Source organism: Marmota marmota, unplaced genomic scaffold (genome assembly GCF_001458135.2).
Source record: "Marmota marmota marmota unplaced genomic scaffold, marMar, whole genome shotgun sequence".
NCBI classification, from domain to species: Eukaryota; Metazoa; Chordata; class Mammalia; order Rodentia; family Sciuridae; genus Marmota; species Marmota marmota.
The window spans coordinates 64,499,051-64,526,041 of NW_025999842.1; the positions used below are offsets into that span (position 1 = coordinate 64,499,051).

General features: G+C 41.3%; 2 protein-coding genes across 6 annotated transcripts in view; both read right to left on the minus strand.

Annotated features, from left to right (window-relative positions):
* LOC107152429 (UL16-binding protein 1-like) overlaps positions 1 to 6,380 on the minus strand; it is a 75,278-nt gene extending 68,898 nt beyond the window's left edge. For all 5 annotated transcript variants that reach the window (XM_048799751.1, XM_048799755.1, XM_048799737.1 and 2 more), the window contains exon 1: positions 6,131 to 6,380. In XM_048799751.1, the coding sequence (XP_048655708.1) occupies positions 6,131 to 6,380 (250 nt within the window). The remainder of the gene's footprint in view (positions 1 to 6,130) is intronic.
* Positions 1 to 26,991, minus strand: part of LOC107152440 (retinoic acid early transcript 1E-like) — a 228,261-nt gene that overhangs the window by 124,595 nt on the left and 76,675 nt on the right. The gene's annotated exons all lie outside the window — the stretch shown is intronic.

The window sequence follows — 26,991 nt, forward strand, 5'->3', positions numbered from 1 at the left end:
AAAAATAGAAGACAAAGAAATTATTCTAACTACATTTGATAAGATCAGTATTGCCATGATATCAAAACCTGTCAACACACAGAGAAATTAATCAAGTAAGTAGGATGCCATCAATTAAAAAGCATCTACACAGCAAGGGACATAGGAGCATAAACAAAAAGTCTGCACAATGAAAGAAATTCTTTGCCACAGTTCCTTTGACAGAAGATTAACATCCAGAATATATAAACATCTCAAAAAACTTATCACCCCAAACTCAAATAACTCAATCTGTAAATGGGCAAAAGAACTAAACAGATATTTCTCACAAAAAGAAACACAAATGCCAAAAAATATTTGAATAAAATGTTCAATATTTCTAGTATCAGAGAATTACATTGGAGAAATGCAAAATTACACCAAGATTTCATCTCATTCCACTCAGAAGGACAATTATCAAAAATACAGATAATAATAACAAATACTAGTGAGGATGTGGAGAGAAAGGTACACTCACACATTGTTGTTGGGACTGCAGATTAGTACAACCTCTCCAAAGAGCAGTACAGAGATTCCTCCAAAAACTAGAATAGAACCTCCATACAACTCAGCTATCCCACTCCTTGATCTTTATTTAAAAGAACTAAAATCAGCATACTGTAGTGACACAACCGCTTTAATGTTTATAGCAGCACAATTTACAATAACCAAATTATGAAATCAGTCCAGATACCCATCAAGAGAAGAATGAATCAAGAAAATGTGGTATATAGACACAATGAAGTTTTACCTAGCCATAAAGAATAACGAAATTATGGTATTTTCCAGTAAATGCATGAAAGTGGAAAACATACTGCTAAGTGAAATAAGCCAGACTCAAGGGTCAAATGTTTGTTTTCCCTTATATTTGGAAGCTACAGAGAAATAAGGGAAAGAAGGTGTTTGGGACAATCAGATATCATAATGATACAAGGAAGATCAGTGGAGTAGAAGGAGATAGGGAGGGGAAGGACAGGCAAGATAGGAAATGCAGAATGAATTTAACAAAATGATGTTATGTGCATAGAGAACTTCCCCTGTATGTGTGTGTGGATAGCTTCAATCAAGTATGGCTAAATAATGAGTGAGGGGAAGTTCAATGGAGGGGGAAGAAGAACAGGTACTGGAATGGAGTGTGTCAGATTCCATGCATGTGTGGTTGTGTTGGGATGATCCAGCTACCATGAATAACTATAATGCTGCAATAAAAATAAAAAAGAAAGGATTTTGAAATTTGCAGAGACATATGTTTAAACTGCTTTGAACAGAATATAATGTACACATGTATCAAAACTTCACATGGCACCCCTTAATATGTGTAATTGTGATGTTTTTTATGTATCAGTTAATAACATAAAACAAGTCTGCTCACAAGGGCACCAGCATTGTCTAGAAGGTCACTGATGATGATTGCTAAAGGCTGGGGTCTATGGTGGCAGTTACAGTTCAGAACTGGCATCCTAAAAGTAAAGGGGAGGAAAAATACTGATAGAACCCAAATGGAGGCCATGAAAAGGTAGAAGGAAAATGTGTGCCATGATGCATACAGTCAGAAAGGGGCCTGATCCTCAGGGAGCTAAGCCTGGGGTTGGGCAGGCAACTCAGATTCTGCCTGATTTCAAGAAGTAAAGCAAAATCCAAGGATGGATGTTTAGAAGGCTGAAAGCTGACACCCACCAAAAGTCTGGTTGTTTGCTCAGTTTCCAGACCTCGGTCATGTCTCAGAGCCTGAACTCATTCCTAGGAGGAGAGACCAGGATCCTATCAGGAGAGACCCTTCAATCCCAGAGTCAGTTCAGTGTCCCCTTTCAGATTATCCCACAGAGCCATCCCTTATTCATGTGGGTCTCTGTGCACAGAGAAACAGAAAACATGCAGACATTCATCCTGGAGCCGGTGTGCGCTGACCTCATATCCAGGCATCTGAAGCATCACCAGGGCCTCGTGGTATTGATAAAGGTACATATGGGGCCAGGAATGAATTGACCTATCCTACTTCCTGCTGAAATAGGAGTCATTTCAAATTCCCTGAATTTGTAATAGAAATGAACAATCATGGGCTTAGTGAGTCACTGGTTGGCGATGGAGCTACCCTAGTAGGGAAAGCCAAGTACAATCTTCTGACACTGTCTCCCCCATTCCCCAGACACTGCTTTTAAAGTAAGATCTCATCCTAGAGAAAATATGGAGATTTGTGCCAACCTAAAACCTTGAAGGACGCACATGGGTCAACTTTATCCTCTCCTGTTATTCCCAGCCTGGGCCCTGGAATTTTCTGTAAAGGGTTTACTATTATATATTTTAGGCTTTATAGTCTTTGTTACAATCACTCAATTCTGTTCTTGTAGCACATAAGCAGCCATATTGACCTACATTTCTTTCTTTTTTATTTTTATTTTTTAAAAAATTTTTTAGTTGTTGATGGACCTTTATTTCATTAATTTATATGTGGTGCTGAGACTCGAACCCAGTGCCTCACACATGCCAGGCAAGTGCTTTACCATTGAGCCACACCCCAACACTTGACCTACATTTCTACAAATTTTGCATGTTTCCCCCTCTCCTGTCCCTGCATATCCTTACTGGCTTTAATTGTAATTTGTAGCCTTGATACTTGCCATTGTAGTTGGAGATTAAATTTTAGTGTAGTTTTTCATGTATTTGTTGCCCATCTGTACTTCTTTAGAGAAATATGTTTAGTTTATTTGCCCTCTTATCGATTGGGTTGGTTGTACTTTTACTTTTAAAAATAAGATATTTGGGAAATTAGGAATGAAACTACCATATGATCCAGCTATCCTACTATTTGATATTTATCCAAAACAATTGAAGTCAGCATACTATATAGATAAAGGTATAGCCATGTTTATAGCTGCACAATTGACCATAACCAAGTTATAGACCCAGCCTAGTTGTCTGTCGACAAATAGGTAAAGTAAATGTATATTCACACAATGGAGTTTTATTCAGCCCTAAAGAAGAACAGAATTATATTGTTTGCAGAAAAATGGATGAAGCTGGAAAGGATCATGTTAAGTGAAATAAACCAGACTCAGAAAGTTAAGGGTCATATATTTTTTCTCATATGTGGAGGCCAAGGGGGGAAAATATGAAAATAGAAGGGAGACCACTAGTAGGGTAGATAAATAGGATCAAGGGGTAGGAGGAAAGAAGGAAAGGAGAGGTACTAGGACATGAAATTGTTCAAATTATGTTATACATATACACATTGAATGAATATGTCATAATGAATTTCACTATTATTTTTAAATTTTATTTAATTTTTTTAGCCATGCTGGGGCTCAAACCCAGGGCTTTGAAAATGCTGGGCAAGCACTCTACCACCCAGCTTGCTCCCAGTCCTACTGTGTATAATTTAAGGCAGCAATTAAAAAAGAGAAAATAAACAAATATTTGTGAAGTATTTGCAATTCATTATAATTTTACATAGTAGTGAGATGTACATCATATTCAAACATACACATAGTCCAATCTGGTAGATTTTGTTGCCCAGTACTTACCAATACTCTCCCTTCATTCCTCCCTCTCCAGCCCCTTCCTTTACTCTATTGTTTTCTATTTCCCTCTATTTTCATGAGATCCTTCCTTTATTTTTAAATTCTATTTCTTTTTTAGCTATTTTCTAGGCAGAAAATAATCAACCTTTGACTTTCTCAGTCTGTCTTATTTCACTTAGCATAATGTTCTCCAGTTCCATCCATTTAGCAGCAAATGATGTAATTTCATTCTTCTTTATGCCCCAATTAAACTCCATTGTGTAAATAGAGCACATTTTCTTTATCCACTCAATGTTGATGAGCACCTAGATTGGTTCCACAACTTAATTATTATGAATTGCACTGCTATAAACACTGGTATGCACATAGCATCATAGTACCTTGTTTCTGGTTCTTTTGTGCCGCAGTCTGGCTGGGCACAAAATAACCGAGCCACCACAAAAGCCTTGTAGATTCAAACAGCAACTCTTTATTCCCGAACTCTCACCAGCACTCTACACGAATGTTCTGGGGAAAATACACCCCCTCCACCAGGCTCTGCGTACCAAATACTCTTAGAACCCTGAGAGAACTCCACGGGAACTCAAGGAGCGGGCGCCTGAGGCAGCAGGATATGCCCTATTCCCAGCAGGATCCACCCTAAACCCGGATCCACCCTAAACCCGGAGCCACCCTAATCCCTGAGCAGGGTCACCTTTCAAACCAAAACTCTCAAACATTCATGCAATGTCACTGCAAATGACCTGGGTCCAAGGCAAGCCCATTTCCACAATGGAGAGTCCTCCCTCTAAGCAACATTGGGTAGGCTGATAAGGAAATTGCCATGCATCATTCCTACTTGGCTATGGCTCTCAGCACTTTTGGATAAATACCAAGTAGTGGAATAGCTGGGTCAGTTCCATTCCTAGTCTTTTGAGGAATCGCCATATATCTTTCCAAAGTGGTTATACCAATTTGCAGTCCCATGAGCAATGGATGAAAGTACCTTCCCCCACATCCTCATCAGAAATTGTTGACATTTGTAATTTTGGTGATTATTATTCTAACTGAGGTGAGATAAAGTCTCAATGCACTTTTATTTTGCACTTTCTTGATTGCTAACAATGTTAAACATTTTTCATATATTTGTTGGCCATTTGTGTTTCCTTTGAGAAATGTCTGTTCTTTGGCCCATTTGTTGATTGGGTTATTTATTTACTTATTTTTGGTGATAATTTCTTTTGACTTCTTTATATATTCTGGATAATAGTCTCGTCAGAGGAACAGCTGGCAAAGGTTTGCTCCCATCACGTCGGCTCTCTCTTCATGTTCTTAGTTGTTGTCCTTGTTGTGCAGAAGCTTTTATTGATGGCATCACACTTATTCATTCTTGGTCTTATTTTCTGTACATTGGGTGTCTTCTGAAGGAAGTTGGTGCCTGCACCTATGTGCTGGAGTGTTGACCCTCTGTTTTCCTCTAGCAGTTTCAAGATTTCTGATTGTTTTGGCTATTCTGGTTCCTTTATACTTCCAGATGAATTTTATGACTGCTTTTTCCCCCTGTAGTTTTGTGAAGGTTGTCATCCACATTTCAATGGGGATTGCATCAAATCTGTAGATCCCTTTTGATTAAATGGCCATTTTAACAATATTAATTCTGTCTATCCATCTTCTACGGTATTCCTTGAACACAAGGTCAGGTGCATGCAGCCCTACCACTGAACTCCATCCCTGTTCCTATTGTGTGTAATTATAATACACCAATTAAAAAAGAAAAAAAATTTTTTGCACTTGGCTCTTTTTCTTTATCAAAAATACAGACGCATTTCAGATGTACATTCTTGATAACAACTGAATAATTCTCTAGTAGAAGGATTTATCATACTTTTGTTAACTATTTGCCTAGTGATTGAAATCAGGATATTTCAAATGTAAGAAAATTATTTTTTTGATATTTATAATTTTAATTAATTCCATATTTTTATCGGTGCATTATAGTTGTCATTACGGGTGGCATTTTCGTACACGCACAATACAGCAACAGAATTTGGCCAATATATTTCCCCAGTGTTTCCTTTCTCTCCTCTCCTCCCTCCCCTGGTCTCTTTCCTCTTCTCTACTGATCTCCCTTTGATTTTCATGAGACACCTGTCTCCCACCCCCCGCCGCCTTCTTTTCTTTGAATAGAAAATTCTAAAAAGTACATTATCACATGAACTTGGAAGGGACTGGACCTGCCACTATGACTCAGGACGACCTGTGATAGAGACATCTGTGCTGGGCAAAGGGGCAATTCCTCTCTGGAAACGCACAATGCAGCCCCTGGAGTGCAGAAATGCCACCCGCAGCGGGAAAACGCACAGCCTTTCACAGTGGCTCTTTCCCAGGGGGATCCAGGGCCCACGGAGAGAAAGGCTCGGCCCCCACTTCTGAGGGCGGAAGAGACGCCGGCGCTGTCACTCCTCCTCCCCTGTCACCTCGCTCCCGCGCATCCTCCAGCTCCCGCGGCTCCCACCACAGGCGCAGAGTCCAGAACCTGCCGCGGGGACGTGGACCGGCGGGACAGAGCCCGCAGGGAAAGTCTGGGGACTGAGGAAGTTCGATATGCAACTCACCTGCCCGCGACGCCAGAAGAAAGTTGGGCAGGACGAGGACGCCGAGAAAGAGCGCCGCGCGGACTGCACCCTCCATGGCCTGGAGCTCTGGGCCCTGGAGACCCGCCTCCGGGCGCCAAGACTTAAAGCCTGAGGCCCCTCCCCTCCCGCGCCCGGCGCCCTCCTTTCCCTCTGCTGTCCCGGGCGGAGACACCTGCGGCCGGTGCTGGACGCCGCCAAGATCTCTGCGACCGGGCGGGGCAGGACGCATCCCCAGCTCGTCCCCGCCCCCCCCCCTTGCCACCGGCTTCCGCCCTCCCTGCCGCACTCGCTGTGAGGCCCAGGCTGTTACCTGGATAAGGTGGACCCAAAGCAAAGGATCAAGTTGGAGACACCAGCCTCAGCGTCTTCCCTGCCTCCTCTGGGGACTTCTTGGGCCCAGGTGTTTAACCATCTGCATTCCCACCTTGGGTCTCATCCCTTCCATTCTGAAAAGACCAAAGAATTTCGGACCGTCTGAAATCAATGTGGTTGAAGGCAGTTGTTGGGTAGCCTGCCATCAACGATAGTTTTGAGTATATTTTGTGCCTCTGGAGCCTAAAACCTTCGGGAAAAACTCTCTGAAAGCAAAAGTGAAAGCACCTTCTCCTTTAGGAAAAGCTCCCACAGTCAGACAGGAAGTGCCCAGCAGCTCTACCGCCTGCATGAGACAGAATGAATCTTTTTTTTTTTTTTTCCTAATACCTTTATTTTACTTACTTATTTTTATATGGTGCTGAGGATCGAACCCAGGGCCTTCCAAGTGCTGGGCTAGCACTCCACAGCTGAACCACAACCCCAGCCCCTCTTTCATCCTTTTCTTTTGAGGTACTGAAGATTGAGTCCAGGGGTGCTCTTCCACGGAGCTACATCTTCTGCTCCTTTGGAAATTTTTCTTTTGGATAGCAGGTCGCTAAATCATCCAGGCCTCCTGCTTCAGCCTCCAGGGAGGTGGGAACACAGGCAAGTGCAGAAGCACTTGATGAGGATTAATGTCTTAAAGTTTCCGGTGGTCACATTCATTGTTATCTCCTCAGGATCCAATCATCTGAACATCCATCCAACCACCAGGTAAGCCCCATTTAAATAACTTCAAATACACACTTCAGCCCTGAGTGGGAATAGTGAACTGATCACCTGAGCCTGAGGAGACTTCAGCTTCTTGATGAGTGGCCCCTGATCTGAGATCTCTTACACAGCCATTCACAGGTTCAGACACAGGAACTACACACAGGGCCCCATCTCATGGCCTGGGTATCAGGCCTGTGGCATCAGAGAAGGGAAAACTAATCTAAGAGGACTCTGGCTTCTTGATGAGTGGCCCCTGGTCTGAGATCTCTTATTCTGTCATTCAGAGGTTCAGACACAGGGCCCCATCTCATGGCCTGGGCCTCAGGTCTGTGGCATCAAAGAAGGGGAAAGTAACTACTGAGTTAGGAAAGCCCTGGTGAGGGATAGGCTTGTCTAAGTGCAGGGCACTTGCATAATCTCTTCCTTCACCTTCATTCCACCAGAGAGCACTAACTGACAGAAGTGGAAACTGATGCAGGAAAGTGTTTAAAAACAGGAATGCAACACCCCTCAGTCAAAATGTCATGACTTCTATTTCTGAAAGTCCAATCTCCAACTCACACTCTTTCAGCCAACTCTGAAGCTGATTCCATCTCCATATGGGATCTGCTTTGAGTTTGGCAGCCAGGAACTTCCTCCTGATCCACTTGCTCTACTCGACTAATCTCCCTACTGTTGTTGTTATTGTTTTAATTAGAATACTATATATGTAAGAGTTTAGCTGTTCAACATTTTGATTTGACCTTGTGAAATCCAAAGTGGAGACATCCATTGAACCAACTCAGATTTCTGACCTGTAGACTGTAAGATAATAAATGGGTTGATTTAAGCAGCTAGGTTTGGGGTAATTTGTCATTATTGAATATAAAACAAATAGCAACTCCTTCACATTTTAAGTGAGAATTTGACTAGATATAAAATTCTTTTCTTCAATACTTTAGAAATAATATTCCTTTGTCCTCATGTGACCAGGACTCTATTGCTCTGCTTCTTCTTACTTGTTTTTCAGGGCCATCTGGGAAGGGAGCCAGAGGCTGTGGGTTTGTCACCTCTTCTGAGACTACTTGGCTGCTGGTCATGGTCTCTTGGAGGTGGGGAGGTTTAATATCTTCCCCTACTTCTTCATAAGTGCACTCATAGATACGACAAATTAATGTTTGTATGTGATGTGGGTACCCATATTTCCTGAACCTTGCTCCCAGATATTTGTTTCCCTATTTCTCAAATACGTGGAAGAACAAGTCTACTTTGAAGTATTGTTGTGCAGCTCAATTAAAATAATGGATGCAGTAGTGTAAGTGTAGTGCCTGGCTCATGATTCCAGGAAGTAAACTGTAGATTTTTTTGTTATGAGTAGCAGAAGATCTAGGTGGTAAAACTAATGCATATCATCTTGACAAGTCACTTAATTTTCTTTGGGTCTTTTTTTTCTATTAAAATACAATTTATCTTAGTAATCTGGGCAAGACAAATTAAAACCACAAGGAGAAAACATTGAGACCCACTAGACTGGCAAAAACTGGAAAGTATTAAGTACTGACAAAGTCTGTGCTGGAACAACACAGACTCATAAAATACAGAGGCAAATGCCACTAATTAATGGACCTTGGAAAACAATTTAGATTTTTTCAATAAAGGGGAAATGCACATACCTTACATCTTCAATTATACTCCTAGTTACCTGTGCTAGAGAAATTTCTATAGAGAAAAATGTTCTATATATTTAAGGTCAATATCATATGCAGTGGTTATTCATCTTCGTTTTCCTTTATGTCTGATAAATGTTATATTCATTTGGTAAATAATTAAATTTTCATAATGAATTAAAACATACATCGAAAAGTTAAAAAACAAATTTTGATTATCATATGTAATCAAAATCTTATTTGATTCAGAATTGAGACTATTTCCAGTTGACCCGAGGACTGGGAATAAAGCTCAGTGGCCCAGCACTGGCCTAGCATGCACCAGTACTATTGTTTGGATCTATAATTAACCCCCAAAGTCCCTGGGTTAAAGACTTGGCCCTAGTTTAGCAGTATTGGGACTTGGTGGAAACTCTAAGACGCGCGCGCGTGTGTGTGAGTGTGTGTGTGTGTGTGTGTGTGTGTGTGTTGGGAGTGAGGTGTTGGAGGGGATTACACAGGGGTGCAATGAAATCTCCCAAACTGGGAGCCTTATATATTAATTGTCTTAATATTTTGTCTCAGTGATGGAAAGATGGAAAGCTGACTAACAGAGCCAGGGCACAGGTTTGATCCCCAGCACAAAACCCAAAAAGAAACAGAAAATCTGAGCTGCAATGCACAAGCAGACAGTTTCAATTATGTAGATTGACTTGTCTTGCTTCTCTCACTGACCAAGTGTGACCAAAGGGTGAAAGGCAAGAAAGTAACTGGTACTAATTCTTCTTTTTCAAGAGTCCCTATCTATGAGCTTACAGTAAAATGCTTTTCCTAAAATCATTTCTAGGTGGTTGTGGGAATTTGTAAATCTTCGATTACTGTATTTCCTACATCTTTGCCTATTAGCCAGCATTGTGGTTTAAAGATAATGAAATTTTGCTCTGGTTCCTCACACACTGTAAACTTTCAAAAAGACTAACAGTAACAAATAAGAAATTAAATTTTACATTTAGAATATCTATTGGTAGTACCAATGCAAAAAAACTTTAAAAACAGAAAATATTAAATTGAAAAATCTTGATCTTTGCATTTCATTTATTTTTACAGGTTTTTAAAATAATTTTTATTTTTTAAAAGTTAATTCTGCATTACAGGAAAAATAAAAACACAAGCAAAGAACAAAGTCAACCAGTCAGAAGCAGCTTAGTTGGACATGTTGCTATAGGTTGTATATGTGCAATATCCCATTTTGTGTGATTGAGATCATGGTGTCATGCTTTTCCACACATCATGAGTATTCACAAATTTAAAATCCCAAAGCTACTTTTTTTTTGATAACCAAGTATTTTGATATCCTTTTTTTGATGAGTATTTTGTTTGAAAACCAAGAATACACAACACTAACTCAATGTGTTATCCTTTCTTGAGGACAAAAAATTCACTGAAGACAGAAATGGCAACAGGCCTCTAGATAGACATTTTGGCAATTACAACTAAAATAATTCATTCCCTTGATGCTCAATTTAAAATGAGACAGCAACAGAATAAACCAAGCTTGTTTTATTACCAAATTTCTACTATTCAAATATGAGCAGAATGCATGTTCCCTTTGAATTAAAGTATTCTTATAGTACAGTCAGAAGATGCACACACACCCATGGCTCACATCAAAATGTAAATCTTTGAGCACTTGCTCCCATCTTTTCCTGTGTGTTTCCCTGTGTCCCTCTGCTGCCAGCCTCATGAACAAGTCCTGATACACAATGCCCAGAGATAAAGCAATTCTATGTCTAAGATGCATCTCTTGTATCAATTATAACAAAAATATATTTACAAATTGGCTAATTCACTAGCACTACTTTTTAGGATTCACTGTCACCTCAGGACAGCTAGAAAGCCTAGATATTGTGAATTGAAATATGAACTTTGTGCAAAATAAACACAACTTACCAAAAATGCACATACAGATCTTCCAGATATGGTGACACTAACAAAGAGCACTTCCCCTCACCCTTCCTTTTGTCCCTTCACCATTCCAATGACTAAATTCAGGACTATTCCTAGCCCCAAGAGGTGGATTAACAAGGGTCATTCCCAGAAGACAGTTCTTCCTAAGAACTAACAAAAGTATATTTATATAGGGATAATTTTGCTACTTCTAACAAACTTTGGGCATTAGGACTTATCCTTTAATACCCAGCAAGATTAACTAAAATGCGCATATAAAATGGCTAGACAGTCTGAACTAATCTAAGGGGCACAGATTGCTTCTCTATGCATACTTTCTTCTTCCCCCACCCCCCACCCAGTGAACCTTCCCCCTACCCTCCAAGACATCATGTTCAGCAATTCCATTCCTCTAAATGGCAACCGTTCCTATGTAGTAACAAAACCTACTTAAAGGTCATTACTTAGCTCTCTACTTTTACCATGTGTTGTGCACTTTTAAACATCTAGAAACACTAGATGTTTCCAACAAGGACTTAAGTTGCCAACTATACATACTGTAGCACTGAATAAATTGCAACAGTTACTTAACAAAGACTACACTTGAAAGCAAAACTCCTCCCCTTTTTTAAAGGCTAGAATTTGAAAGTGTCTCCCAAACAGTAACATTCTGGCCTAGAACCCTTCTCCTTCTAGTTTTATCACCCCATGGGTCAGATATATGCGTCTGTAATGCTTAGAGATGACTTTAACAATTTACTTCCTAAGCGGTTTTAAGAAGAGTCTTTCCTATGAATTTAACACAACATGTACTCAATGTGTTACTTACTAACTCTACTTATGTCATACACTGGCAACCTCTTTAACATCTAGATAGACTAGATGTAAATTAGGACTCATTTGTCCTTTATATACACTATTTACACAGAATAGTGAAACAAAACTTGCAAATATAAAGAGGCAATGGCTAATTTTGCTTCACAGAAAATATAAAACCCTTTATATTTTCTTTTCCTTCTTCCTCCCTGAACCAGCACAGATATATTATGCACTGCTCAGAGAAGTGTTTTGATCATTCCAAAAGGCGGTTATTTCCTCATGAATTTTAACAAAAAGATATCTACAAAATGTTTTATTTACTACCTTTACTTTTAACATACTTTGTGCACTTCTAAACATCTAGAAAGACTAGATGTTTCAAATAAGGACTTAAGTTTGTCCACTATGTACATAGTAGTGTTGAATAAGCTATACACACGCGACAATGGTTATACCTGAAAGTGTCTTCTAAGTAGGATCATTCTGACCTAGAATCCTTCATTTCTTCCACTTCTTTCTCCTCTGTCACATGTGTCACACCTGAGTGTCACATGATATGATGTGTTTCAATTTCACTTCTAAAAGTCCTTTTCAGAAGACTGCCTTTCTATGAATTTGAACACAAAGTGTACAAAATGTGTGAGTTCACTAACTCTATTTTTCTCATACATTGGCAACCTCATTTAATATCTAAAGACTAGATATTATAAAATTAAGACTCCTTTGTTTAATTTATATACAATATATATACAGTACAGTAAAGTTAAATGAAATGCATGTTACAGGGCAATGGGTAAGCTGAAATTTTCTAGCATTCTAAGAAAACACTTTCTGTAACTTCTTCCCTCCTGCCTCCCTCAATCCAATGAACAAGCATAGACAGTGTTCTGTTAAGAGGTGGTTTAACAATCCAAACAGTATTTCTCATCAGTTTTTAAAAAGTATTTTCAAAAAGTTTCAGTTCTACTACTTCTACTTTTAAATATATCAAGCACTTCTAAATATACCGAAGGACTAGCTATTCCACATAAGAAACCTGTCCGCTATGCACACAGCACTGGTAAATAAAATTGGACATGTAGCAATGGTTATAATCTGAGGTATCCTCTTTTTTTTTTTAAGTAGGCTAACTTTATTTTTTAATTTTTTTGTAACAATTTTGAAACTTCATACATCAAACAATAAAGTTGTGAAACACATAATGTAAACACTCTTGGAAATTCAAAATTCTGATGCAATCAAAATAAAAGTGCAGAACTTTGTAATCTCTTACAGAATCTGCAAGAATCGTGTAGCAAAAAAAGTATGGTTATAAATAATTTGAACATATGCTAAAATAAACATGTTGAATATAACAGCATTTATAAAATTTTTTCTTCTAATATGATCATTTTATCCTTGAACCTTTCCCTCCCCACTTCCTTCTATTTTCAGTCCAGTGAACAAGGACAGGAATATGTAACACTTAGAGATGGATGAACAAATTCATATCCAAAAGTCATTTACAGAGGATAAGCTTTTCTATGAATTTCAACTAAAAATGTACAAAACGTTCTAATTTTACTAACTACTTGGTCATACACTGGCAACCTCCGTAACATCCAGAGAGTAGATGTTGCAAAATTCGGACTCATTTGTCCATTATATACACTATATACATAGCAAAACAAAATGCACAGAAGATACAGAAAACTGATGTCTGAAAATGTCCAAGTATGAATGCACTAACATATTACCTTTTGCAATTGCTTTCTTCCCACCTCCTCCACACCACTGAGCAAGTACAGACAATACTATGGTGCTCATAGATGTGGTTTAATAGTTCCATTCTCCAAAAGACAATTTCATATGAATTTTAGCAAAAATATATTTACAAAGTGGTATTTTACTACCTATACATTTAACATATATAGCACCCTTCTAAACATCTAGACAAGACTAGATGTTTCAAATAAGGACTGCACACATGTAATAATGGTTCTAATTTGAAAATGTCTTCAAACTATGAGCATTCTGGCCTTTTACTGACTCGGTGAGCTATATTGTTCCATTTCGTGGAAGAGAATCCTTCCTAAGAATATTAACACAAAACTGGTTTACTAATTCTACTTTTGTCATACACTGGCAACCTCTTTAACATCTAGAAAGACTAGATGTAGATTAGGACTCATTTGTCTTTTATATATAGTATGTACACAGCAAAGTAAAACAGAACCCATAGACATAGGTACAACTCTTAGCTCAGAGTAAGCAGACAGCACATTACTCCCCAGAAGCAGTATACAATTCTGTACTACTCAACAGGGGTTTGGCTATTGCATTCCCACCCACCACCACCCCCACCCCGCCAAAAAAAAAGAAAAACATTTCATAAGAATTTAACAAAAGGAAATTTACAAAATATGTATTTTTACCACTTCTACTTTTAACATTTATCAGGCACTTTAGAACATCTAGAAAACCTAGATATTTTTTTTTTTTTTAAAAAAGTACTTAGCATTTTCAACTATAAATAGACTAATGAGGAATAAAATGCACACAGAAAACAACGGTTATTATATGAAAAATGTCTTTTAGGTAAAACCTGTGTGACAGGACCTCCTTCTCATGGTCAGTTTTCTCCATGTCCAACAACCCACTGAACAAACGTGGACAAGTGTCGCTCCTAGAGGTGGTCTAACAAATCCATTTCAAAGTCACTTCCAGAAAGCATTTCTGATTGTTTCAAACAAATGGGCATTTAGGAGACGTTATTTTCTAACTCTATCACACGTCCACACGTCGGGCATCCTCTTCCCATTTAGAAGGTCCAGACATAGCACAAGTTTTAAGTTTGCGGGGCAGGTGGAGAGCAGCTTTTGCCTATTATACACAGGGGCCTTCTACAAAGGGGCAGGAAATCTTCCCAGAGGTTTGCGGCCGGTTCCAACTGGGCAGATGCAGCTGGTGACTCTAAGGTGACTCTACCATTTCTCCTTGGTAGAACCAACACCAGCCGCCCGAGGCCATAACCCTTCCACCCGTCGTCGTCAGCGGGGGCTTCGCTCACCTGCCCGGAGGGCTCCAGGTTGGCGGGACAAGGCGCGGTCTCCAGGAGCCGGCCAGGGCGCTCACGGAGGGCGCTAATCTGTGAGGCTCCGCTGGCCAAACCGTGGCCACGCTTTTGGGCGTCCCCTCTGCTTGGGACCTCCAAGCTCCAGCCGGCCTCCACCATTGTTCTCGCAGCGCCATCCCGGCAACCACCCAAAGGCGCCACGTGGCGTCCTCGGCTGCGGCGGCTTCAGCTGGAACGGACAGGATTGGAGCAGGAGACCTGGCAGCCCGCGGGTCCGGGGTCCCATTTCTCACTATGCTCTCTGCTGGAACTTGATCTTTGCATTTTAGATTTGACTTAGTACTTAATAAATAGCATCCTATAACAATAATTAAATCATTATCCTTTGTTATTTGCACATATCACTGATATTTTATATCTTTAAATAGTTTACATATGTCATTTCTAACGAAAAAGATATTTAAAATATTCTGAAAAACTACAGTGCAAATAACAAAGCTGTTAAATGAGCACACAGTCAGTCCTACATATCTGTGGGCTCAACATCCACTGATTCAATCATAGGAAGTATGTGGGGAGCACTTCTCAGGACGTTCTTACAATCACAACTTTAATTTGCCTCACACTGAGCAGTAAGCTGAATCCACGTGAATGAAGTAATGTGTAGATCTTTTGCCATTTTAGAGATCCTCAGTCTCTCCAGAATCTTGAGTCTTGTTCATGTGCTGTGCACTTAGGCCTTTAATGGTTCTGTCTGTACTGAACACATACAGATTTTTTTTTTTCTTATCACCAGAACAGGGAGATCCTCTTAAAAGCCTTCTTAGAAACAAACTGAAATTCACCTTCTCCACTCGCCAAAATAGAAGCACTCTGGCTTGTTGTGGCACTTAACGGACACAATCATAAACCAACCAAATACAGAATAAAAAATAAATTAATAGCAGGTGCACCCTGTTGAAGGCGTCCCCCTTCAAAAGCAGCAACCCTGACTGTGAAGGGAGGCGGGAGCAAGCGAGTGAATGGAGCAGAGAGAGCGCAGAGTGAGCCTGGTCGGAAGTCGCCTCCTTGTGGGAGCGCCCAGGGTTTGGTTCTCATCACAGGTGGGGTAGGGGGTTGGGGTGGGGAAGAACTTAGAAATTCCCATAGCTGTAACCCTAGTTGACATGAGCATAAGGAAAAATGGTCAGCCCAACTTGGGCATGTGAAAATTCCTAAAATCGAGCAGATACCTATATAGTACATAAGGTAGTTCCACAGAAGGAAGCATTTAAACACAACTGTAACAATATACTTGGTTGTGGATAGCTGTCAAAGGAAGCCTGCTTTCCCAAAGAGTTGACAATAGACTTGCTCAGTGATCAGTAAATGAAGGCACTGGGTGCGGGGCGCGACGCGGGAGGGGCAGGGGTTAGGGCAAGGCAGAGGGTCAAGGCAGCGGGGCATAGGTGCCAGCACATAGTTTCAGTGCTTTGATGTCAACTTTCAGACTTTACATTTACTCAACTAAGGCCGCTTTCCCTTGGCTTCTCCCTCTGTTCTTTTCTTTTCCGTAAAAATTGTTTTATCCAAAACAAGTATTGCAAGTTTTCCCCCCAATCATGATTTGCTGGTTTTTCCCCCCCTTCTTCTTAAACGTGTGTTTAAAAAAGCAGAGCAGTTTTGTGTCTAGTGGTAACGTCCAGTCAGGCAGCTGTTGCTGTACCCAGCGGGGAGTTGGGTGAGGAGTGGTGCCCTTGGGAACCCGGGAGGGGATGCTTAGTCGCATCCAGCGCACTCCACACCGCGCTGTTTGCTACCAACGCCAGGGACTCCTTCAAGTTTCTGGGCTGGGACCCTGTTCTTGTTCTGATCTGACAATAGGGTTGATTGATTGTAGGCACTGCGGAATCACGGGAGTTGATACTTTTGGCTTTTCAAATAATTTTTTTTTCCCTAAAAACCGACAAACTTGGAATAGGTTATGGGAACACTTCATCCTTAGGAAAAGGAGAGCTGTGTCTATGTGTTAATACTTATTTTCAAAGCAAATATGAGCCCGTATATGTTCTGTTGCTCTCAGCTTGTATCTTAAAATAATATACACCTTGAAGATTTTCCCAGACCAGCGCATTGAACCACTTTTCTTTTTAACTCTGTATGGCAATCTATGGAGTGACTGTCAGATTTATGTGCAGCCAGCTGTCTATTGAGGAAAATAAAGATGGTCTCCTTTTAGTTACTTAATAAAAGAGAACGTTGCAATAACCATACTTGTATAAACCTCTATACAATTTCCTAGAATGAATTGCTGTGCAGATCCATCCAATTTAAAAGTGCATCATTTCATCGAGGGCAACATTTTGTAAAAACTTGTAATTGTTAAGACCCAGCGTTGGAAAGGGAAGTGAAACTGTTACTGTGATAGGAGTGCAAACTGGTACATCTCCTCTCAACAAGAATATCACAATATTCATAGTAAGTGTAAAAGAAAGAAAATTTCCTGCTGTAGTCCGGCTGCATCAAAATAACGGGGGGGGGGGGGTGACGAGCAACTTGTGTACATTGATACAGCAGGAGTGGGAGCTGTTTATTGTAGGACAGGATTGGTATATATACATTTCACATAGCTTATCTTAATTAACATAAAATAGATACAGCAGTCAACCAATAAGAAATCTCCATACTTAATGGCTCGCTGAGGTTACTTCATAAATTACTCCCTCTGGCAAAATGCCAGGTGCCATCCTGACTTGTGTACAGACTCTAACAATTTCCAATGGAGAATACATTTCTATGTGTTGAAATTGTGTTAATACTCCCTGAGAGAATAACAAATAATCCTGTAAAACTTTTTATCTTTTTTTTTTTTTTGAGGGTGCACAGTACCAGGGATTGAACTCAGGGCACTGGGCCACTGAGCCATATCCCCAGCCCTATTTTATATTTTATTTAGAAACAGGATCTCACTGACTTGCTTACACCCTTGCTAAGTTGCTGAGGCTGGCTTTGAACTCTGATCCTCATGTCTCAGCCTCTCCAGACACTGGGATTACAGGCGTGCGGGCGCCACCCCGTGGGCTAAAACTTTTTATCTTGAGTATGTGGCTAATATCAGAGTGCCATCTGTGAACTAACTGTGCACCAACCAAATCCATGTGGAAGCCATTGGTCAGGAAAGCCTGGTACTGGGAACTCTCAGTGGCAACCCTGCTGGTTTGAGAATGCTTGGTTTATGTGGCTTCCTACCCAGCTCCATCAAAAGTTTAGCACAACATCCGAGATGGGGTGACCCACCAGAGCTAACAGTCTCTAGGAGATGGCTTGCCAAAATGCCAATCAACCTGTTTACTGCAAGACCCCTGCCACACCCAGAAGCAAGTACCCAAGACTCCTCTCACTGAAACCTTATCCCTGTCCTTCATCTACTCCCCCTTAAATAAAGAACCAGAGCCATTTTTAGTCGTTCTGTTCCAGTTCCTATCAGGACTGGAAGACCTATCAGGCACTCCGCTTATGTAATTTCTGGCTCTGTCTGTATTTCTCATTATTTCAGAGTTTCTATTTCTCAGATGGGTCACACTTCTTGAGCAGGAATTACCCTGTCAGGGTCTGGCACCCCGCGATACCAGAGGATGCAGACTTGCATGGGGGAGACAATTTATGCAGTCTATAGACTATATTTGAATTTTTTGTGAAATGTGATTATATATATATATATATATATATATATATATATATATATATATATATATATATACACACACACACACACACACACACACACCAGGGATTGAACCAAGGGGGCACTTAACCACTGAGTCACATCCACGGAACTTTTCATATTTTATTTAGAGATGGGGTATGCCTAAATTGCTTACATAGGGTCTCACTAAATGTTGAAGCTGGCTTTGAACTTGCAATCCTCCTGCCTCAGCTTCAAGAGGCTGAGACAGACAGGAGGATCGCAGGATTTAAAGCCAGCCTCAGCAACAGCGAGGCACTAAGCAGCTCCGTGAGACCCTGTCTTTATAAGTAAAATACAAAATAGGGTTGGGGATGTGGCTCAGTGTTTGAGTGCTCCTGAGTTCGATCCCTACTACAAAAAAGTGATAATGTTGTGTGTATTTTTTTCATGTGCAATATAATGTTTGAAGTATGTATGTTTATTTCAGTCTTTCTAGTTAACTTTGTCCTGTGAGGTTTTCCAAGAGGCAGCTGTGCCACCACTAGGTGCCGCTGTATGCCCAGGATTGCCACAACTGCCTGGCACAGGTCAGAATTTTACAGTTCCTGGACCAAAGCAGAGGGCAGTCACCAAGATCTGCACATCTTTGCTGTCTGCTCTCCCCTTTCTGTGTTTACAGTTGCTACAGTTGATCCAGTTCTTCAAGCGCTCCCAATGTTTTTTGGTGGGGTAAGACAGGGGCCTGCTTCTTGTGAAGGGTCCCAGAATGGCGCTGAAGCCAAGCGTCCACCCCCACATCACATTTTCCACTGTAGAAATCCTGTTTGTAGGTGATGGGCTGTGTGTGGTGTCGTGCCAGATAGGTGAGTGACAGAATGATAAAATCAAACCCTTTGAATCCAGCTTTTGTTGATTTAAAAGTTTGCCTAGGCTCATGCTGGTAATATAGACATGAGCCACCATGCCCAGGATTTTAGTGGAGATTTATGTAAGGGCTACCCAAGTCTTCTGATATGAGACTTGGAAAAATTCTCTCTCTCTTTTTTTCCTATGAAAAGATTCTTGACCAGTTTTTCAAAACCAATTGAGAGAACTGCAAGAGGAAGCAAGATTGCTCTTCGGGGTCCAATAGGCTTCCTGTGTGGGTGTACAGGGGCAACAACATTTACCTGTTCAGATGATCTCATGTGTTTCATACTAACATGAAAGGTGGACTAATCTTTTGAAAAATATTAGGTAATATCTACTTACATGATCTTACTTTTTATTAAGAAAAGGATTTTTTTTTTTTTTATACTGGGCACTTTACCACTGAGCTATACTGCCAGTCCTTTAAAAATTATTTATGTATTTTTGAGATAGGGTCTTGCTAACTTGCTTAGCCTCACTAAATGCTGAGGCTGGAATGCTGACTCACAATAGGGGGAGGGAGGAGTGGAGGGTCACTGGATTCGACAGGGGTAAATGGGTGAATGGCAGATGATGTGACTGGGAAAGAGAGTAGAATAAATCAGACATAACTTTCCTATATTCATATATGAATACATGACCAGTGTAAGTCCACACCACATACAACCATAAGAATTTGAAGTGATACTCCATGTATGTATATGTCAAAATATATTCCATTGTCATGTATAATTAAAAATAACAAATAAATAAACAAAACAAAAATATTATAAGAAAAAAAGATACACTACTTAAAAAATTTCTGAGGTTGGTCTTGATCTTGTGATCCTCCTGCCTCAGCCTGAGATACCATGCCTGCCTGATGGAAGACTGAGAAGTATGCATTGGGAAGGGGCATTTGTGAGTTACGCACTGGCCATGCCAAAATAATACAGAATAATGATTTGGAGAGCAGTGGTGTCAGCCTAGGTCCAGTCATGAGACTCAAACCACAGCGTAATTTATAGAGGCAATGTTTAATATGAGGAATTATTAACTCTAACAGTGATTATCTACTGAGAGAGAAAGAGCTCTAAAGATTCATAGGTGGCGTGTCTGGGGAGCAGCCCTTATCTCCAAGGCTGAGGCAGAGCCCTTAAGGAAAGAATATCTGGAAGAGCCTCCTGCCCACCTCCAGGCTTCAGATCTATTCCTCCTTGGACAGAACATGCCTTGTTCCTCTGGGTTGCAATGAAGGTTGCTAAGGGTCACATCTGCGGAACTCACTGGGGGCAACTCTCTTCAGCACACAGGAAACTCCACCCCAGGAGACACCTCAGGGAAAATCCCTAATAAAGGCTAACCACAGAAGTAGGCAGTGTCTTTCGGGGACTTTCTGAGAATGGCACATGTACTGCTGGTTTTCCTCAGCTTGTGTGACAATGTCAGATGGCAGAGAGCCAAGTTTTGTTGTGGGGTGGACTATTCATGCTGAGAGTATGACAAGGGTCAAGGGTCAGTAATATAGTGCAAGAATCTGTGCTTATATTTTCCTGGCTGTCCTGGTGTTACTTAATTCAATCTGCAGAACAACAGATGGGAAGGTACCATTAGTGTTCCCATTTTAAAGATGCTCTTAAATTGGTCATGGTGTATTGAAAATACTCCTCCTGCCCTCCCTGCCCCCACTTCTAGATCCTGCAGCTTTGACCTCAGGCATTGGGATTGGCACCCACACCACATTTATTAGAGCCTCTGCCCAGGGAATTCTGTACTGAGATGGAATTGCTGATGCCACTCTGTAAGTGCCTGGAACTGAGATTATATAAGCTTGGTCTCTGTGGGAAGGTGGTGGGTATACAGAGGGGAGAATGCCATCTCTAAAAGGGCAGTGTGAAGTCAACATCTGAGGTGAGAGGTAGGTGAAAGGAGTGGGTAGAGACACAGGCTGTCAGGTAAATGGGATTTCTGCATGTCCTCAATGGCCTTTATATCCTTGGCTGGCAGGACACAGCTTGTGTCATTAGCAAACAGCCTCTTGCCACTCAAAACAACTAGAGTTGAGTTTGTTTTTCTTCAAGCCAAAGAAAGAGGAGTGAGATGAATGGGGAGAATCGAGTTTCCGGGAAGAAATGTAAAAGCCCCACAAAATGTAAAAGCCCCACAGAGAAACCTGAAAAGGGGATTTTTGTCAGGACACTGGGGTCATTCAAAGGGGAAGTTTGGAGGAAGAACATCTGGGCCTTGTGAAGCTGGAGAGTTGTCTTGGAGCTCCGCTCTCCCTATATCCTTCTCTCTGTCGCCTCTCTTGTGTCATTATCTCTGCAGGGCTGCTGTTTTCTTCCATTTCTGCTGCCAATGTCTCTGCTCCGTCATGTGCCTGGCCTTTCATCATAAAGCATGTCCCTAAAGGTAACTCTGCCCCTTTGCACCAGGCTTCTCTTTGCACTTGGTCTTGTCCACATTCCAAGACCCTAGGAAGTCATCTGTCACTGGGTCCACACTGGTCATAGTTTCACCCCTTGTCTCTTCAGTAGTTGCTGTGAACATGTGGGTAGTGTCACCTGAAGCTTCATCCTGAGTGAGCTGAAGGTGGTGGGGAGGGAGGCTACTAGAAAGAGCCAGGGATACAGTGAAATCTCTGGTGTGATGACCACATGGCTGGGACACTGGCAGGGGGGCAGGGGGAGAGTGAGATTTGGATTTCAGCTGCTGGTTGGACAGGACTCTTTCCAAGTGTTTTGCACCTGAGGATTTTGTTTCCAAAAGAGCCATGGATTAGATCCTGTAGACTCTTAGTAGTCTCAACACTGTCCCTAACTAATTTTTTGTCCTTGGGTCCCTGGGTCTGAGTCTTCTCACCTGCAAAATGGAATGGCTGGAGTAGAAATAAAATGCTGCTGATGACATGATGATGATGATGATGATGATGATAAACACTTACTGAGCACTTACTGTATAGAAGGCATATGTCTCAGCACTTTATACACATGAAATCAGGCAACTCACAGTATTTAAGTACACCAAGGTGCCCTCTTCCAGTGACATTTTATGCAGTGTTCTATCCCACATACTTCTCTTCCTTTCCCAGCAATATCAAATAAAACCCAGATGGTCTCATCCTTCCAGTTGAGAATCCTGATCATTTTATTCTCAGAGGGAAGCTCTCCTAACCATTGATTAGAACTATGATGCTCAGTTTTAAAAAACAAAGTAGATTTTGTTTTTCCAGATTTTAAGGAAGATAGGAAAGAATAGAATGTAAAAGTTAACAATTTGTTATCCTTGAACAGGAGACATGATCAATGCACTTCTCTCCTCACACCCACAGTAGCAAGGCTGAAAGAGTGTGTGGGGTTGGAGAGTCTTGCCCTCTGCCAGTCAGGCCTCAGGGCGCAGGACCAGCTGAGCAGAGCCCTTCCTCTCCCCTCCTCCTGCAGCTTCTCCTTGTCCTGCTCCTGCTTCTCCAGCACCAGGGATCAGTCTTCCTCCTTCACCAGCTGGACACTGCAGCAGGTGAGAGCTAGGACGGCCAGCATGTTTCTGGGGACCCTGGGAGCAGCAGGTGCTCAGGGACCAGCTCTGTGAAGTCAGGTCTGGCTCACAGTGTGGACAGGATGATGGTCCCCAACAGGACACCTTCTCCTGCTGACAGCCTTACAAATCCAGACCTTCATGCACAGCCACAGGATATTCAGTGAAGACCTAGAGTAGGGGGTGCACTGGGAAGCCTGGGGCAATGCAGGTGGTCAGGGTAGCAGTGATGAGAGTCAGAAGATGAATTCCTACACCCAGTCTAAAACCAGGTGGCTATAGGTTAGGCCAGTAGGTGGAAGGCACTGGGGGAGGGGCAGGTATCAAGAAAGCTTTCCCCTGTCTATAATCCCAAATCCTGGGCAGATTCTGAGCTCTATCCTTCCCCATGGAGACTTTCCCTCTTAGATCCTGGATAAGGTCTTATCACCAGGCTTCAAAATGTCAAATATATATAAACATTTATAGTTAAAATTTATTCAGTTTTTATAAAATTGGATAAAATAAAAATAACCCTTCCCACCCTATCATACCCCAGAAGCAGCTTCTACATCATTTCCAGTCAAATGTGAGTTAACTGCACCTGATGGGCTGAGAATAATAGCAGGTGTGGCATTGGGCTGTCCTCTCTGCTGCCCTCATCTCCTCTGTGCAGAAGCACAGGCACCAGTCCCCTTCCCCACAACTCCTCTTGCACAGTTGCGGAGGCTGGCAGCAGGGCTTATAGTGTCTTTGTAGAAACACTGTGAAGATCAAGAAAGAAAGAGCTCCATAAATGTGGAAGCAATGTGTATGGTGGATGTCTGATATTGTTAATATCCACACTATAGTGTAACCTGGTTACTAAAATATTTGTGGACACCTTCAGGGGACTTTTAAACCATAGGTTAAAAGTGCTTCTCAGAACCAGCCAGACGTGAGTCCTTCATGCAGCTTCTGTGCACCTAAGGAAGCTGCAGGTATGTTCAGGTGACTACCTTGCCAATGGAACAATTCTCAGCCCCAGTGGCACACTCTGATCATAGCACTCAGCTAAGAGCAGGCTCCCTCTGAAGTCCATGTCACTCAAAGTTATATATGTCCTTATCTCCACAATTTGAATGGAGTAGTGAGATGGGGCCCAGTGTTTCCTCTAATTTTGTTTTCTAACATGTTCAATTTCTAGTCCCTTCTACTCTCTGCTCTGCACGTGAAATAAACAGGTGCAATGCCATGGGAGGGTGTCCACCCCTGTGCACTTGTGTGGTGAAGGTGTGAAGGTGCTAGTGGTTGGTAATGGAATCCTGATGGACATCTGAGTGTTGAGAGCCACAGCCCGAAGGGGCCCCGGCAAACTTCCAGCTGCCGGCTGATGATTGGCTCACAGCGGCCCCAGCAACATCTAGCTGATTGGCTCCTCTGCGATGATGCTCATTGGGCTGTTTCCCTGCCCTTTCAGACCACGGAGCTGCTCATTGGGGGACTTTTTTGGCTCCGCCCACGTGACCCAGCCAATCGGCCTCAAGAGCAGGAGGATTGTGGGAGGTGGAGAGAAGCTTGTGGGGGAGAGAGAGGCTTGTGNAGAAGTGGTGGGGGGGAGAGAGAGAGAGAGAGAGAGAGAGAGAGAGAGAGAGAGAGAGACTCCATTCACCAGATGCAGATACATACCCCAAGGCATGCCCTCAATGCCCCACCTCCTCCAGTCACCACTCAGGTAATCCCATCAAGGATTAATTCACTGATTTTAAAATTACTGTCCTGAAAGATACTACAAATTCACATTCTACCCAGCAGTATCTAGTGTTGATCCAAGTATCCCCATACTTGGATCAACACTAGATTTTATGATAATGAAAACCTTTCCTAATTTGGTAGGTAAAAAGCTATTCATTCATTTGTTTCCTGTTATTTTATTATTAATAGGTGGAAGATATTTCTCCTCTGCTCATTGCACTTATGTATTTCTTATTATAAAAAGTGTCGGTTTGAATCTTTTGTATTCTTTGTAGAGGCCACCTCTCTTAAACTCTGCCTCTCATGTCAATCCAGGTTAAGATAATCATTCAAGTTCACTTAAAGTTAGGTTTAAAAGATAAACTTTTGTTATACAAATTATTGTATTCAAACAATAAATAAAATATGATATATAACTAAATGAATATTCAAAATTATTACTTAATTCATAAGTAATAAAAAATTAAATGTTTTTTACTCTTGTTAATTTTATATAGTATTTTCCTTACAAACTTTACAACTATTATTTGTCAATGTCTTATATGAGTATCAATTCTAATATAAAACATAAGTTAATTTAAGATAATAAGGCTATTACCTAGAGGACAAACAAGTCCTAAAACTAACTTTGATTTGTACTGCTATAAATATACCAAGTGCAGGCTTATTCTTTGTTACAAGTCAGGCCCTTCTGGTTGGCTCAACCAGTCATGCCCCTGCTTTGCAAATATATAATTCTTGCCTTTTTGTCTTAATTTCTTTACATACACTCTCATAGCTTTTATTTCACAAAGAGCCCATCCCTCCCATGGGTGCCCAATTGGTCGCCCCTGCGGGATGTGAGTGGGAGAGTTCTAGGCTAAGTTAGAACCCGTGACTGACTCTCTGGAGGCCTCTGGATTTGTAGTTCAATCTCCGTTTGCTCTATGGAGGAATAGTAGGGAATAGACTGGCAGAAGACCAGAAAGCACAGTTCTTTAACTGAATCACAGTTCTAAAAGCTTCTTGGGAGCATCTTTAACCTTTGGAAAAGAAACTGATGTTCCTTCAACTCTCTCAAGAAATCCTACCATCAGTTCTGGTGACCCCTCACCAGTCACTCCCAATCTCAGAGCCATGCTCACCTTGGGTCATGTGTCTCTCTCCTCTACCAACCAGGTCCTCCCTTCTTTCTCTCAGGCCAGAATCAGCCCCAGCCCTGCTGTAGGCCTTGGTGTCTCAGGACTGCAGCTGTAATGACTGGATCTGCTCCCTGATTGGGAGCCTGCTCCTCCTCCAGATAGGAGGGGCCATAGGACCTGGGGGTGGGGAGAATCCTGTCCAAAGAGAGGGGCCTAGAACCTTGTTCTTGGGTTTTGGGTGGGATTTCAGACAGCATATTTCTTCCCCCTTCTCTCTTAACCACTCCAAAATATATATGTGGCACCTTTGTCAACAATCAAATGATCATATCAATGTGAATTTTCCTCTTTGTTTTCTACTCTATTCTATTGGTCCTCAAATCTTTTTTTTTTCTTCCAGATACCATGCAGTTTTTCTTTCTTCTATAGCTCTGTAGTATAATTTGAGACCAGGGACTGTCACATGCCTCCATCTTCCTACTCAGGATTGGTTTAGCTATTCCAGTTATTCTATTCTTCCAGATGAATTTTATGTCTGTTTTCCCCACTCTACTTTTGTGAAGGTTGCCATTTATATTTCAATGGAGATGTCATTAAATCTGTAGATCACTTTTGAAAATATGGCCATTTGGCAATATTCATTCTGCCTATTTATTTTCTAATGTCTTTCTTTAACATAGGGTCTGGTGCATGCAGCCCCATCCCTGTTCCTATTGTGTATTATTATAAAGCAGTATATAAAAAACAAACAAAAAAATCTTTAAAGAAAGTTCTATTTTTTTCATCTTGCTCTCGTTATTTATCAAAAATACAGATGGATTTCAGATGTTCTTTCTTTATAACAACTGAATATTTCTCTAGCAGATGGATTTACTATACTTAAGTAATTTCCTACTGATTGAAATGGGGATATTTCAAATGTAAGAAAATTCTTTTTGATATTTTAAATTTTAATTTAATTCCATAGTTGTATTGGTGCATTGTACTTGTCCTAATATTCGTATTTGTTTTTACATATTTGTACACGCCAAATATAGCAACAGAATTTAGCCAATATAAATCTCCAGTATTTCCTCTTTCTCTCCTCTCCTCCCTTCCCCTGGTCTCTTTCCTCTACAATACTGATCCCCCTTTGATTTTCATGAGACACCTCCCCCGACCTTTCTTTCTTTGAAAAGGAAATTCTAAAGAGTAAATAGCACATGAACTTGGAGGCCACTGGACCTGCCAGTACCAGGACAACCTATGATAGAGGCATCTCTGCTAGGCAAAGGGGCACAACACAGCCCCTAGTGTGCAGAAGTAAATGCCCTCCACAGCTGGAAAACCCACACCCTTTCACTGTGGTTCTTTCATGCTCCTGGGCTCCAGGATAGGAAGGCTCAGTGAAAGGGTGTGGGTTT